We start from the raw sequence: 15,196 nt of genomic DNA, 5'->3' as shown, positions 1-15,196 counted from the left end.
AGTTTTAAGAAAGTGTTTGTTTTACTCCTTATTCTCTTAATTAGTGGCTAGAAAAATGAAGAAGAAAGAAAAACAGAAGAAGAGGAAAGCTTATGAACCTAAACTAACACCTGAAGGTAATTTTAGAAGATTTATTTTCTACAGTTTGTATTTTCTGCTTTATATTTTAGATAATTGTTTATTAATTTCCTTTTTTTTTTCCACCAGAAATGATGGATTCTTCAACCTTCAAAAGATTTACTGCTTCAATAGAGAATATTTTGGAAAATCTGGAAGACATGGATTTTACAGCTTTTGGTAATACATCAGAAAATTTCAAAATGCTACCCCAATTAGAAACCTGAGAAAAAAACTGTATTGGTATTTTTGAACTTCCTTCATGGTGACTTAATTTCATGTCAAAACTTACTGGGGCCTTCTGGATTTATATGGCTTGCACCTTGAGTGGTGGCCTTTACCTCTGCAATTTCACTTGCTGCTGCCTGAAGATCCTTCTTCCTCCTCTCTGCAGAATCCAGAAGGGGCATAACCATAATGAGTATTCTTCCCAGTTCCCTTGGAGTGGAAAGAATACTTCTTTGGGATGTCGTTAGGGTGTTACCTTCTGTCAAATATGTAAACAAGATGGTTCTCTTCCTAGCAATGTCTGAGGCACATAATTACAAATCTGCTACTAGCAGATACAATTCTTCAATTAAGACAGCAGAGTCCTTGTGAATTTATGGCTAAGACATTGAATCATTTACCTATTTCAGTGGAAAAACAGCCTCCTTAGCTAAGTGTCTAAGGAAGTAGTTCATGTTGCCAAAGGTGACTTTATTTTGAAATGGATAATGAAATATTGATTAATTTTTTTTCCTAACATCTTTGTCACAGGATTAGAACAAGGGAAAAGGCATATTAAACCAGTTTCTCTAGTTTTTAAAGCCATAGTGTATGCAACCTTAGAAGTGAAGTCATTGAATCTTTCTGTGTCTGGTAACATGATTTTTGTCTAAGGTTAAATACAGTTAAGACTCAGATTATCTCAAGGTGCTTAATTTCATATGTGTTTTCCATTTATTGCTCTTGCCCAGATTTGAACTTCAGAGCTACAGTTAGAGATTTGTTCTACTGAATTGAAAATTATGGCAGAAGTACTGCAATAAATGGGGTTTGACATTTTAAACATTTTTAGTTTGTGACTTTCAGAAGAGCATGCCTCATGTTAGGCTCTTAAATGGGGTTTCAGAACCATTGGTATGGTTAAGTCATACTTAACACATATTCATTGTTTCAATACAAGCAAAAGTTGTAATTATCAGTCTTTGTTAGATTCTAATTATTTGGAGCCATTAGTTGTTGGCTATTTGGACAATCAGCTCTCTTTTTCTGTTAGCATTTTCTTATTGGAATAAAAAATACTGATTTCCTAGAAGTTTTATGAGAAATAAGACTGTTAATTTTTTACTTTTTCTTTTTTTTAAGGTGATGATGATGAGATTCCACAGGAATTGCTACTGGGCAAACATCAACTTAGTGAGTTGGGTAGTGAATCTGCAAAAATCAAGGCAATGGGCATTATGGACAAGGTACCTCTTCATAATCTAACTTTTTTGGAACATAAAGTATTCATTAATATAAAAAAACTTACTTTTTCTGTAATGACATTCCACCCTCCTCAAAGGCACATGGACCAGAACAGCTGAGCTTCTGCTCACTTAGCTGAAGTGTTTAGGTAGTTGCAACATCTATCTGTTACTCTTTCTGAAGCTGAGACATTTTTGCTGAAAGGTCCTCCTCTGTGTCCTGCTCTTCCTCAGTCAGCTAGAGGAGCTTTTGTTGGTGCAAACTTGATAAATTTTAAATTAAATAAATTAAAGATAAAATTTCCTTTTATCTTCCTGGAGCTCTTGGCTTTGGGCAGTTTAATATTAAACTCTTTTCCTGCTCTTGACCACTTAGGTTTGTGGAGTGTGTGTGAAACTGTATTGTTATCATTACTCCGGACTATTCCAAACTTTCAGTATTCCTCCTGGATTTTCCTTCAATCTCCCTACCTTCCTTTGTAGTTTGTGGGTGGTGTGATCATTTCTCTTTCCTGATCATTCTCACTCTGTTCCATGTTTTTCACACATACATACGCATACATACATATCTATATAAAATCAATATTTTGTTGCTTCCAATGGTGAATAGTATCCAGATGTGAGAAACTGGCTCTCTACAAGGTTAACATATTCCACAAATTATTTAATCAGACTTGTATGGAAGATTAGTAAGTTTACTTTATTCAACATGCTACTTCTTTGAAGTTAACAATGGTATTAAGAATATGTTTCCCTTTTATTATCTTTCAAGTATCAGGGAAGTAATTTCTGTTTGATCATGCAGTATGGATTTTCTCCTAATAAAGCTCTATATGGTCAGAATTTAGATCGCACATGGATTTGGTAAATTTCTATTTCTAGAAGCAAGTAACTACACAACATTAGTGACACGCAATTTAAAAATTTGTTTCTGTGGATTTTGCTAGTTGAAAATGCAGTTTAATTGCAGTCCTAGAATATATTTTGTCTGTTTCCATGATAGTATCTGCGTTTTCCTTATGCCAAATCCCTTACAGTTGAAACAATTCAGATTGTACAAGCTCTGTCCTTCATTCCTCAATGTTCTTTTCAGCAATTTGTAATAATTTCTATTCCTGCAGTTGATTGACATGTTTCTTATTTGTTTTAGCTCTCAACGGATAAAACAGTAAAAGTTCTGAATATTTTGGAAAAGAATATTCAAGATGGATCCAAGCTTTCTACTTTGCTTAACCACGTGAGTTTGAAATTTCATAATTTCACTCCATTGTGCAGAATAGTTTTCTTCATTTGAGTCCTATTTAGTGATAGATTCAAATACTCTGTGTGTGTGAAAGGGCTGATATAATGTCTGTGATAAAAATGTGCCAAATTTTGATACTTCATGCAAAATTCAATTAATTGTGATTTTTCATAGTTGTCACTTACATTTTCATAGTTGTCATTACTATGTTTTACTGTAGCAGTGGCAACTAACTGTATTGGGAGCAACTGTATTTTCTTTTGTTTAATTATAGATATCATAGTCATCTTGAAATATTCATGGTAATTCTGATGTAATTTGCATTGTTGGACATTTCTTTGTTATGTGTCCATAAAACATCCTTACAAAATGGAAGAGATACTGGAGTTTTCATATAGAGTCTATCTTTCTCCTGAGCATTAAGGAGGAAGTTTAAGATTTAAGTGTTCTTACACTACAAAGTGACAATGTCAACATAAATAAAATTAATAGGAAGTTTAGTATTTTAGGATGGATTTTTTTTCCTAGTTATACCTAAAACTGCTCAAAGATTTTGAGGTTTTATGAGGCTGATGTTCCATGTTTCATATTTAATGCATTTATTTATACACTTTCTATTCAATGCAATATTGCAGCAAGATTAGAATTGAGTTTTAAAGAAAAAACCTCCTCATCTGTAGAAATAAGAGAGTAGTAGTTTATATCAGAAAGGAAGAATTTGAACTTGCAGATGAAAACCAGACACATTATTGGTACCTATATACTTTTATCTAGATAGTTTGTAGGGGTTTCAAAGCTTCAATATATGGTTCTGAATGTATTGGGCAATACAAAAAATACATAAAAAGGAAGTACTGGTTTACCTGGTCTACTGCATTGTGATGAAGTCTTTATGTTAATGATTTTAAAGTGACATTTTTATTTTAGTTTTTTGAAGTAAAATTCAAAATTATTTAGAAGTTAATTAAATTGTCCAGTGCTTGCAATTCAGAGGCAAACTTGGATTAAAAAAAAAAAAGAAACTTTAAAAAAAAAACAAAAAAACCCCCTAGTTTTAGATTTTCTTAAAACTATTAAAAATTATTCAAATAATTGTAGCAAAGAAAGTCTCTCCTAAGATTTAAGGTTGCTACTTCTCCAGTGCAGTGAAAATATCTTACCTCCATGTCAGTGTATTTTTCACAGGCAGAGGATGCTTTAATATTCATTTCCTTTCCATGATAATTAGGGGAAACACTTTTTTTTCCCTTAAGGTGTCATTTGTGTATGTAGCAAATTCCATAAAGCCATTGTATCTGAGAAGTTTTCAGCGACCTCTTGATTTGCAAATTTTTGTTGATTCTCTAATTATCTATATCATGTATATAATGCACTGTTCTATTGGTTCAAGTTCTCTTACCCCAAAGGCAAAAAGCTGTTGCAGTTTCACCGACCTCTGATCTTCACAAGGAACGCCAACAGTGTTGAGATGTGGTATCATATAGGTAGTAAAGACCCTTTTTCTCTGGAGGCTCTGTCTGTACCAGAGAAGCTGTGATAAATTCTACCTAGCTTTGCTGTAATAATGTTATTACAGTATTTAAGTAGTGCTGGATTTTCATATTTAACCTCATCTATGTTTGTTTTGGTACCTCATATAAACATAGTAATAGAGAGACTCAGTATCCTAAGCTAATCTAAAAGGACATATTTGATAAGAGGTTGATAGTAGGTATGTTGGTCCATGAAGCAGAAAAAGTTGTGTACTTACAGATTTCATGGACTTGCAACAGTCTTTTTGTATAAGAATTCCCTCTAGTGGCAGAAATCAAATGGATCAAAGCAGCAACTGGTACTATTGAAGAAAACACCAGATGAAGGAATTAGATTTTGCTTAATGTACATTGGTCTTAAATAGAGTATGCAGCAGTCTTCCCTCATAGTGCTTCCCAATGAGACACAGAAACCTTCTTTGTGTTTTAACAGAAGAATACAGAATATAGGAATTTGAAGACAAGTAGCTTAGAGAGACATTATAAACTTGTTGCTTGAAAAACAAATATTGATTTTAAAAATAAATTATTTTAGTATCATAAAGAAATACAACATTTTATACATGAATGTTATGTAAGCATATTAATGTAATGTTATTTTCTTTAACTTGGTCAGAATAAAAATTTGATTTCTTGTTCATGCTCTCCTGTTTTTCTTGCCTGTTGCAGAATAATGACACTGAAGATGAGGAGAGATTATGGCGAGATCTTATTATGGAAAGAGTGACAAAATCTGCTGATGCTTGTCTTACTGCTATCAATATTATGACATCACCAAATATGCCTAAAGCTGTATATATTGAGGATGTAATAGAAAGAGTTATTCAGTACACAAAATTTCATTTGCAGAACACTCTGTATCCTCAGTATGATCCTGTGTATAGAGTGGATCCTCATGGTGGTTAGTATGCTAAGAAATCTTTCCATATTTAAAGCTATAAAAAGTCAGTCATCTACTGTATGATGATGTAAATGACTTTCTGAAATAAGAATTTTTGTATGCAGCTTTTATAGTAATAGTCCTTTCTTATCCCATACAATATCCTGAATTAATGCGCTGTTAGCTTGAGAATGAGGAAACAGAGTAAAAATCAATGAAATGTGTCATCTGAAGAACTTAGTCATGTAGCACCTTGGTTTACTGTAATAATGTCAATGTAGCTAAAGTATTTAGAAGTTTGAAGTTCAACTTTTATGTGTAGTTATTATGTGTTGAAATAAGTGATTTCATAGTAATATGTAATACGACTAGCCATGTATAGCCATGTATATAATGATTTGTTTCAAGGAAAGCTATTTAGCTTCTAGCCATTTGTTTTCATAGACACATCTACAGGTGCGTGGCTCCAATTTCAAGATCCTTTTTTTAAATCACAGGTCCAGCACTTAGAGTAATTATGAAAAATATTTATCATGTGAAATTCCTGCTTTTAAGCTGATGCTACTGAGTAGTTTTTCTAAACTGCTTTTGCAAAGCTGTAATCATGCAGTTGTTTTGGGGGCATTTTGTGAGGAAGATCATCTTTCCAGTATTTGAAACACTGAAATTGTTAATGAATATGTGTTTTATTTTCTAGGTGGTGTTTTAAGTTCAAAAGCAAAACGTGCCAAGTGTTCCACCCACAAGCAAAGAGTTATAGTGATGTTGTATAACAAAGTTTGTGACATTGTCAGCAGCTTGTCAGAGTTGCTGGAGATACAGCTTCTCACTGATACAACTATTCTTCAGGTAGGTTTTTTTCAGAATTCCTATCCAAAAATGTTAGCTTTGCTTTTCCTAAAGTAAATGTGAAGTGTAATTGTCTCGGGGAAGTTTGAAATGAGTACAAGCTCTTGAATTCTTAACATCAGAGTGGCTAGTTTGTTGTGTAGTGTGTCATTTGCATCTTCTCTTTTGCATTTAAGAAAAGTTTAACCTGCTTGTTTGGAGGTATAGAGTAGAATCATCTACACTGGAAAAGATCCTTAAGAACATCAAGTCTGAACTGCCAAGTGCACCACTAAAACCATGTCCTTGAATATTCTATCTACATGTCTTTCAAATATCTATGGGGATGTTGGCTGAACTGCTTCCATGGGCACTTAAAATCCAATCTATACCATCCCTGGCACAACTCATGGCCCCTTTCCTTTGTCTTGTCCCTTGTTAGCTGGGAGAACACACCAGCCTCACCTGGCTACGCACTCCTTTCAGGGTGTTGTAGAGGACTATAAGGTCTGCCGTGGAGCCTCCTCTTCTCCACACAGCCTGATACCCCCTCAGCCACGCCTCATAAGACCTGTGCCTTAATTTAATAACTTTATTTGGAAATAATATGAAGTAATTGTTAAATGCCTTACTTGCTGAATAAATAACCAACTCGTGAAACTGCCTGAGTACCAGTTTGTTAGTCCTATATACTTAAAATAACTTCTATCCATTGATAGGTGTCATCGATGGGAATAACACCTTTCTTTGTAGAAAATGTCAGTGAGCTACAGTTATGTGCCATCAAATTAGTGACTGCAGTAAGTACTTTCTAATTTGTGGGTTCTTGTGCCTGTCCTGCTGAGATTTCTTAGGGCATTTACGTAGATTGTATTTTGTGTCTGGTAGAGAATTGGACTGTAGAATTAATGCTATTCTTGCATGGTTTTACAGTTTGATATCAATATGGAAATAGTGTTGTATCTACCTGAGCTGCTCCTATTTGCAGAGTACTGTATAGAAAGAAATTGCCTACTTCAAGCAAGAGGCTTCTTAATTTTGATTGTCAGTTAAAGTGTAAACACAAACTCCTTCCTCTTACCTGTCCCTTTTTTATTTTAAGAAATGTCTTTTTTAAAAAAACTTTAATCCTAACTGTGTGGTTTCCATTATTTCCTGTGTTCCGATTTGAACTTGTGCAATAAGTCATAGAACTAGTATGGTATTTCTATATAATAGAACAAATTATTTTTCTCAGAACACGTGACTATCTAAAAAAAGTCTCAGCATAGGTAAAATATTATTTCAGGAAAAATGTAGTGGAACACAAATGTCCTTGTTCAAGTGGGAGATTTTAATCATTGTAAGAATATACTTTGGTATTCTGCCCAAACAAAAAGGGAGGCAAAATCAACAGTTCTGATTCTGAAAATTGAAAGAACATATCATATCAGGCATTAACATTAAAGCCTGGCATATGAAGTAAAACTGTTTTCTCAAATGTACTCTGCAACAGAGTATGTGTTCATGTAAAGTGTGTTACAACAGAGTTCTTCTTTGTACTTAGAGAAATAAATACTAAGTCCAAATACTTAGTATTATACTGTTTGACTTTCCTTGATAGTGTGTTATATCATTGACAAAAATATTTTCAATAGAAACTGTTACACATTTCTGTTATATAAAGATTTTTTTAAATTCTCTATTTGGAAAAGTTTTTATATATATTTTAAGGAAATACTTGCATTGAGAAAGCAACTCATTAACAATAAGGTGTATTGTAATTTATTGAAGAGTCATGTGAAGTGTATGCTGTCATATAATTATTTACAATATGTTAAAAAAGCTATATTTTATGTAACAATAAATCAGTGTCTAATAATCGTGTAACTATTAAATAGGTGTTCTCCCGGTATGAAAAACACAGACAGCTAATATTAGAAGAAATTTTCACTTCACTTGCACGGCTACCAACTAGCAAGAGGAGTTTGAGAAACTTCAGGTAACTTCTGATGTAAATAATAACTTGTAGACTATAGCATTTATAATTTTGTAAATTTTTGCAAGTTGAGATTTCAAAACAAATTGTTCAACAAATATCTTGTAATAATTACTTGATTTTATGCTATCACTTTAGTGTCTATTTACAAACATAATTGAAACATTATTTTTCTGACTTAAAACGTGAATGGGTGTAATATTAGTGTGTGTTGAGGATTATTTTTTGTGGGTCAATTCTTTAATTCTGTTTGTATGGAGTTACATAATTTCATCATTGCTAAATCTTTGTAGGAAAATTTTGACTGAATTGCTTTGAGGATACACTCAGAGCTCTCTTTTCACAAAGGGAATCAGTTTCATACCCATATCATCTCATACATCAGGGTTTACCACCTTTTGATGTTGTTAAGTGTAGCAATAAGATGGTGTTGGTGTGTGTATGGACAGTAAACTCATACTATTTTTGAGGTTACATCAGGGAGAAACATGGTCTTCTTATCAACTTAAGATAGTTGCCTGCTGAAGTTTGTAGTATGCAATGCTGCTGCAGATTATTGTAGGTGTAGCCCTTGTAAAAGTCACTCTAAGTCATGGTCATTATTTCCTCTTTTCTGAAAGTCACATACATTTCACATACATTAAATACTGCAGAAAAATTATTACAGCAACAGTTTGCTGTGTTTTGTTGTGTTGGAGCAAACATGATGTTATATGTAATGAGCTTATTATTAAGCATTTTAGCAAGTAGATGTTTGTTTTATTAAATATTCCTGTAGCCGTTTCAGCCAGTGAACTGTGTGCTGTTTCAGTTCACCTCTTCTGTGCAAGAACAATACTTACTGGTTTTGTTAGGTTAAATGTTACACTGCATAAAAAGAAGCAAATTAATAGATTAATGTCTTGAATGTGGAATTCTAGCAGTGAAATATCTATCTTTCAAATAATTTTTGAAAGATGCTTCTTAGGAGCAAAAATTTTTCTTGTGTTTTGTCCTTTTTGTCCTTTTAGTGTTAAAACTGTCTTTTGTTGTTAACAGGTTAAACAGCAGTGACACTGATGGAGAGCCTATGTACATTCAGATGGTAACAGCACTAGTTCTGCAACTTATTCAGTGTGTGGTGCACTTACCATCAGCAGACAAGGATTCTAATTCGGAGGAGGAATCAAACAAGAAAGTAAGATATTTTGAAAAGCCTTTTTTCATGCATGTGTGCAAAAATTATTTATATGTGTTCATAGGTATACTACATTACTACAGTGTTTTAGTAATCAGGCATTGTAATTTTCTGATGCATAAGAAATGCTGATCTGGAAATCATAGATCTATGCTGAGATAATAGACAAATGTGTCTTGTTATTTTTAGGTGGATCAAGATGTGCTTATTACTAACTCATATGAAACAGCCATGAGGACAGCACAAAATTTCCTTTCTATTTTTCTTAAGAAGTAAGTATACTGTTGCATTCTTAATTATGTTGATAAATCCAGCTCCAAATGAATACTTTGAAACCTGGCCACTGAACAGTGATAAATGCCTATTCATAAAGTTATTTATAATAATATAACTTTATAAATGCCAAAGAGAGCCTCTTGCCTGGACAAAAATGTTTACAGAAGAGAAATTCTGCAGTGTTCTTGATATATTTAAGAAGCTGTCTCACAGTTCATGTAGAATTCCTTTATTATGGGTTTCTAACATACCTGAAGCCTGGAAGAGAAGGCTGAGCAAATACTTAAGAGGTGAAGTCATGCTGATTTGGTCATCAGATATAAAAATCCAGAAATTATTTCCACTGAGCTAAAGTTAAGAGTGTCAATAGCTTGAAAAGGAATGAAAAATGTACTTGAATTAACTATAGGATTTCAAAGAACAAGTCTTTAGGTTTGTATTGAATTAATTACACTTTTTCACCTAAAGCTGAAAAGCTATTTAATAAGCCATCTAGCAATTGCATGCCTCTGATGTTAAACTTAGGGATGATATATGGAAGTCAAAAAGTATCAGGTATGTTAACTTTTGGTGGCTTTTTATTGTTGGTTTGGTTTGTTGGTTATTTGGCTAGTGTTCTTTTAGCATTCTGATTGTAACCTTTGTGAAGCATAATACTGAGATGTGCTTCACTATGAGATAAATGAAACCAAGCTTAAAGAATATAAGCACACCAACTCTTAAATATCCTACTCTAGCTTCATTTTTATAATTCTACCTACTTTGTCTGTCCAAGTTAATACAGACTTAATACAGCTAAAAATAAAAATCTTAGCAACAAAATTCTGCTGTCATGGATTAGATGCTTTATTTCCAGTGCAACTTGGAGGGATAACTGTTGAAGCAATTTCTGTACAAACAAATAAAACAAATTTTCTGCTGGTATTTCAGATTTGTTTTCTTGGAATTGCATAAAGCTGGTTTTTCTGATTAAACATAGAATTATTCCTGTTTATATCAGAATAAAAAACTTTATATGGCTGTTAAATTTGCTTACAAAAAGCATTTTCCTGTTAACAGGTGTGGCAGTAAACAAGGGGAGGAAGATTACAGGCCACTGTTCGAGAACTTTATTCAAGATCTTCTTTCAACAGTCAATAAACCAGAATGGCCAGCTGCAGAGTTGCTACTTAGTTTACTAGGAAGGCTATTGGTAAGGGATTCTTGTTTTTAACTACATTAATTTATTTCTTATTACAATGAAGAAGACTTGTTTGTTTCTGCTAAATAAACACTACTACTGTAGGAATGCTTTCTGATTGTTGACACACATGCAGCATATAAGGATTTCCTTGCGTGTAACATTACTATCCAATACATAAATAATAGAATTTTGTTTAGAGGATCAGTCATATAGAACTTGTTAAAAATAGTGTGTATAGTTTCTCTTGGAAGTCTAGTTTCACTATTTGATTACCATTTCAACATTAAAAAATGTCATTTCATAGCATCTTATAAGTGCATATATTTATTTGTAGTAAAGTCAGCCTAACAGCTGTAATTATATGTATTAAGTATCTCCTCTGGACTATTCCCTTAGTGCAGAAGCAGAAAACAACTCAGTATTTGGTTTTTTACAACTACAGCAAATGCTTATGACATTTACAGAATGGGAATGTTTGTTAGTGTGTTTTTTGAGTGTTGCTCTTCAGTATTGTAATCTAATTAATACAGTAATTTGAGCTGCTTCTTGAAAAAGTATTGTATGGTCTTGTGCTTGGTAAAATGTAGCTTTATATTTGTGTGAATAATAAGGAGATAGCATTATGGTGCTTAAAATCTCTGATGTTGGAGATACGCTGTGCTAGTTGTCCAGTGTGTGTAATGAAAAAATGCATTTAAAAAAACTCTGACAGATATATTTGTAGAGCAAGAGACACCCAATAAAAAAGAAATATTTATATAAAGTAATGTATGTGTGATGTAACAGTAAATTATATAATTTTATGCAATATGGAAGGTAGGTGGAAATTTTAATAAGGTAAAGCAATCTTTTGTGAGAAGAATCTCTGTGGCATAAATAAATATTTATTTTTAAATGTCTATTCTGCTTTTCTTAGGTTCACCAGTTCAGTAACAAATCCACAGAAATGGCATTAAGAGTTGCATCACTTGACTATCTTGGAACTGTAGCAGCAAGACTGAGGAAAGATGCAGTCACTAGCAAAATGGATCAAGGCTCTTTAGCCAGAATCCTCAAACAGGTGTGTGAGACATCCATGACAGCTGGATGGAGATCTATCCGTTCAAATCTTTGACATTTGTAAATATACTTGAAAAATTGACGTTACGGAGAATCAGTCTTAATTCACTGTTTAGGTTTCTGAATCAAATATACACAATTTATAGGTATCAGATTTGTTAACTCATGTCTTGACGGTACCATTTCTGTAGTGTTCCTATAAATTAATTAATATAGTTGTTAGTTTTCTTGTGACGATACTGAAGACATAATGGAGTAACAGTTGGATTCTATCTTAAGGGGCCTTAAAAATACACGTGAACCTGCATTTGCTATTGCAAAGAGGAACCTGAGCTTCTGGCACTCAAATATGTACTTTAGAGAGTTAATCTATTAGTCTTGCAGGGCTAGTTTTTACGTGGCATAATTTGAGGTTTTGGGGGTGTTTTGGTGTTCTCCTCTCTGCAGCTGCCCAGAGGAGAGAAAATGTAAGGAAGGGTCCATGGGTTGGGATAAGGACCAGGATAGATCACTCACCAAATACCAGCAGAGCCAAAACAGGCTCAATTTAGAGATGTGAAGTGAATTTATTATTAGCAAAATCAGATCAGGATAATGAGAAGTAAAACAAACTCTTAGAAATGCCTTTGCACTCTATTCCCTCCTTCTGTCTACCTCCTCCCCAACAGTGCAAGGAGACAGGGAATGGGAGTTTATCAATATAAACCAGTTCATCACCTGGGGCTTCTCTTGCTGCACCGTGGGGTCCCTCCTGTGGGATTCAGTTCTCCATGAACTTCTCCAGCATGGCTCCATCTCATGGACAGCAGCTCCCTGCAGATTACTGCAGTGTGAGTGCATCCCATGGGCAGCAGCACCCCTCAAACACTGGGTCACTCTTCAGTGGGGTGCAGTCCTTCGGGGACAGGCTGCTCCAGCCTGGGAGCAGGGCCCTCTTCCCACAGGTCTCCCTCAGGCTCCTCTCAGGCACCCAGCAGCTCTGCTGTGGCTCCTCCAGGGGCTGCAGGTGGAATCTCAGTTCCAGTGCCTGGAGCATTTCCGCCCCCTCCTCCTTCACTGACCCTTATGTCTGCAGGTAGACAGTACCATCCATAATTGTGGAAAGTGTGTTCTGCACAGTGCCATCAATCAGAGTAGACTGTTGTGTTACTTATAAATTTGTAAGAGAAGAACAATGTGTACAATACAGCTGATCTTCCCTTTCCAATCAAATGGCAAGAAAATAAGAAAATCCATTTGCTGTTGTCGTCAGAAACTTAAATTATAATCTAATTATTCAGAAATCAACTCAGACCTCTACAGATTTTTCTTCCCTGCTAAATTGAATACTTCTGTTGGAGATTTACTTCTGCGTTCTGATATCATTACCACAATATTAGTCAATGATTGCTAAATGCATATAGTGCTCCCTGCTGTGGTTTGGACCCATGATTCATAGGAATAAGTTTTAGAGGAAAATCTATTCTCTTTGACATTTTCAAACATAATTTTTTTTTTAGAAATAGTTTGTCCAGTTTATTTGAACACTTGTGCATGCTTTTCATTAGTTTATCTCTTGATACACAGATGTTTTGGACTTGTTAATGTTACTTTTCTCTGCTTGCTGATGTTTGCAAGCTATGTTATATGCTGCATACATGTCAAGATTCTCAGTTGATGCTGTTAGTACAGAACTGAAGATGGTTTTAAGTTAGAAGGTTCATAGCTGACGAAGAAATTTTTTTTTCTGACTGGAGAATTTAAAGCCAAAAATTATTCTTCTACTTTCATTTTGATTATTGAATATTATTTTTTAAAGGATTCACAGTTTCTTTTTGTTTTTTCTGGGATTTTTATTTGTTCAACAGGAGTTAGGCAGTTAATTATTAAGCACCCCTTATACTAAGCCAGTTATCTACAGAATTTCAGGTTTGTCAAAGGCCAGAATTTCTACTCACAATTTGCACATCAGGGTGGTTTTATATATATATATATATATATATATGTATGTATATATATATATATATGTATATATAAACCTATTCAGTATTATATGTCTTGTAGGCATGCTTTCAACTCTTTTCTTCTGTAACATCAGCAATTGCTAGGATCACAGTGTTTCAGTGTAATATTGAGGAAATAAAGGTGTTTTTTGGTTTTCGCCCTCTTTTATTTTTCTGTGATGGAGGGTCCTTGTGCAAGATCACAGAAAAAAAAAACTAACCAATTCAGTCAGTCTGTTTTAAAACCAGTCTCATTCTGGTCTTAATATTTTTCTGCTTTATAACTAATTGGTTAAAAAATTAGTAATGCTGTACAATTATGCATGCAACTGACTTCAATGTATTTTATATGTGGACATGTAGATTTTCAGATGGTAATTATGACTGTGCAATATTCTTGTTTATAATATTCTTGTTTATATATATAATATTCTTGTTTATCTTTCTACTTGTAACAGGTTTCAGGAGGGGATGATGAAATTCAACAGCTGCAGAAGGCTTTACTAGATTATCTGGATGAGAACACAGAAATTGATGCATCATTAGTGGTAAATTTCAGCTTTCTTTCATCAGGAATGTATATAAATCATTTCAGTAGCACGTACTGAAGACAATTATTTTTTATTATATGTATTAGTGCTTCAGTTAAATTGTCACCCTAACATATACTGTTGATTGTGTTTTCCAAAATAATGTTGATGCATTAGATTCCCTGAATTTCATTATAAATCTGTTAATTTTCTTTTTCTGGCTCTGTTTGTTTTGTTTTCTGTTCATCCTGCTCTATTTCTCCAGTTTTCTCGGAAGTTTTATGTAGCTCAGTGGTTCCGTGATACAACTATGGAGACAGAAAAAGCAATTAAATCTCAGAAGGATGAGGATTCATCTGAAGGAACTCATCATGCAAAAGATGTTGAGACCACAGGACAAATCATGCATAGAGCAGAAAGTCGCAAAAAGTTTCTTCGCAGCATCATTAAAACTGCTCCATCTCAGTTCAGCACATTAAAGTATGCTTCTGTACCACTTTCTTCTTTATTAGCCATGCATTTGATGATTTAAATAATTTTTTGGTGAACATATCCTGATTAACACATGGAATTTATTTCAGGATGAATTCTGATACTGTGGACTATGAAGATGCATGTTTGATTGTTCGCTACTTGGCCTCTATGAGGCCGTTTGCCCAGAGCTTCGATATTTATTTGACACAGGTAAACTGTGACTGGAAGTCTTAGTACAGTGAGACACAGTTGGATTCTGATTCCAAACACTTTCACAGCTCTATGGTATTATCTGTCCATTGTTAAGCAGAGGTATTTACAGCTCATGATAACACCGTGTGCTTTCATATTCTGTGTTGATGGCAAAAGTGATTAGGTTTTGTTTTCCTGCATGTGTTTTGTATGTTATAATGTGCACACATAATTTTATTTATTCATATATGGTTATGGCTGTATGCACACAGTAAGAGGATCATTGCAAAGTGT

The 15,196-nt window shown here is 33.9% G+C and overlaps 1 protein-coding gene across 7 annotated transcripts in view; it reads left to right on the top strand.

Moving 5' to 3' along the window:
* The window catches only part of NIPBL (NIPBL cohesin loading factor), a 147,764-nt gene that overhangs the window by 110,806 nt on the left and 21,762 nt on the right, over positions 1 to 15,196 (top strand). For all 7 annotated transcript variants that reach the window (XM_059492651.1, XM_059492650.1, XM_059492654.1 and 4 more), the window contains 15 exons: positions 45 to 116; positions 208 to 297; positions 1,468 to 1,571; positions 2,719 to 2,805; positions 5,013 to 5,244; positions 5,921 to 6,072; positions 6,771 to 6,851; positions 7,932 to 8,032; positions 9,068 to 9,206; positions 9,396 to 9,478; positions 10,542 to 10,674; positions 11,582 to 11,725; positions 14,165 to 14,254; positions 14,502 to 14,716; positions 14,818 to 14,920. In XM_059492651.1, coding sequence (XP_059348634.1) covers positions 45 to 116; positions 208 to 297; positions 1,468 to 1,571; positions 2,719 to 2,805; positions 5,013 to 5,244; positions 5,921 to 6,072; positions 6,771 to 6,851; positions 7,932 to 8,032; positions 9,068 to 9,206; positions 9,396 to 9,478; positions 10,542 to 10,674; positions 11,582 to 11,725; positions 14,165 to 14,254; positions 14,502 to 14,716; positions 14,818 to 14,920 — 1,826 coding nt within the window. The remainder of the gene's footprint in view (positions 1 to 44; positions 117 to 207; positions 298 to 1,467; positions 1,572 to 2,718; positions 2,806 to 5,012; positions 5,245 to 5,920; positions 6,073 to 6,770; positions 6,852 to 7,931; positions 8,033 to 9,067; positions 9,207 to 9,395; positions 9,479 to 10,541; positions 10,675 to 11,581; positions 11,726 to 14,164; positions 14,255 to 14,501; positions 14,717 to 14,817; positions 14,921 to 15,196) is intronic.

Source organism: Ammospiza nelsoni, chromosome Z (genome assembly GCF_027579445.1).
Source record: "Ammospiza nelsoni isolate bAmmNel1 chromosome Z, bAmmNel1.pri, whole genome shotgun sequence".
NCBI lineage: Eukaryota > Metazoa > Chordata > Aves > Passeriformes > Passerellidae > Ammospiza > Ammospiza nelsoni.
This window is presented reverse-complemented; position numbering and strand designations above follow the sequence as displayed.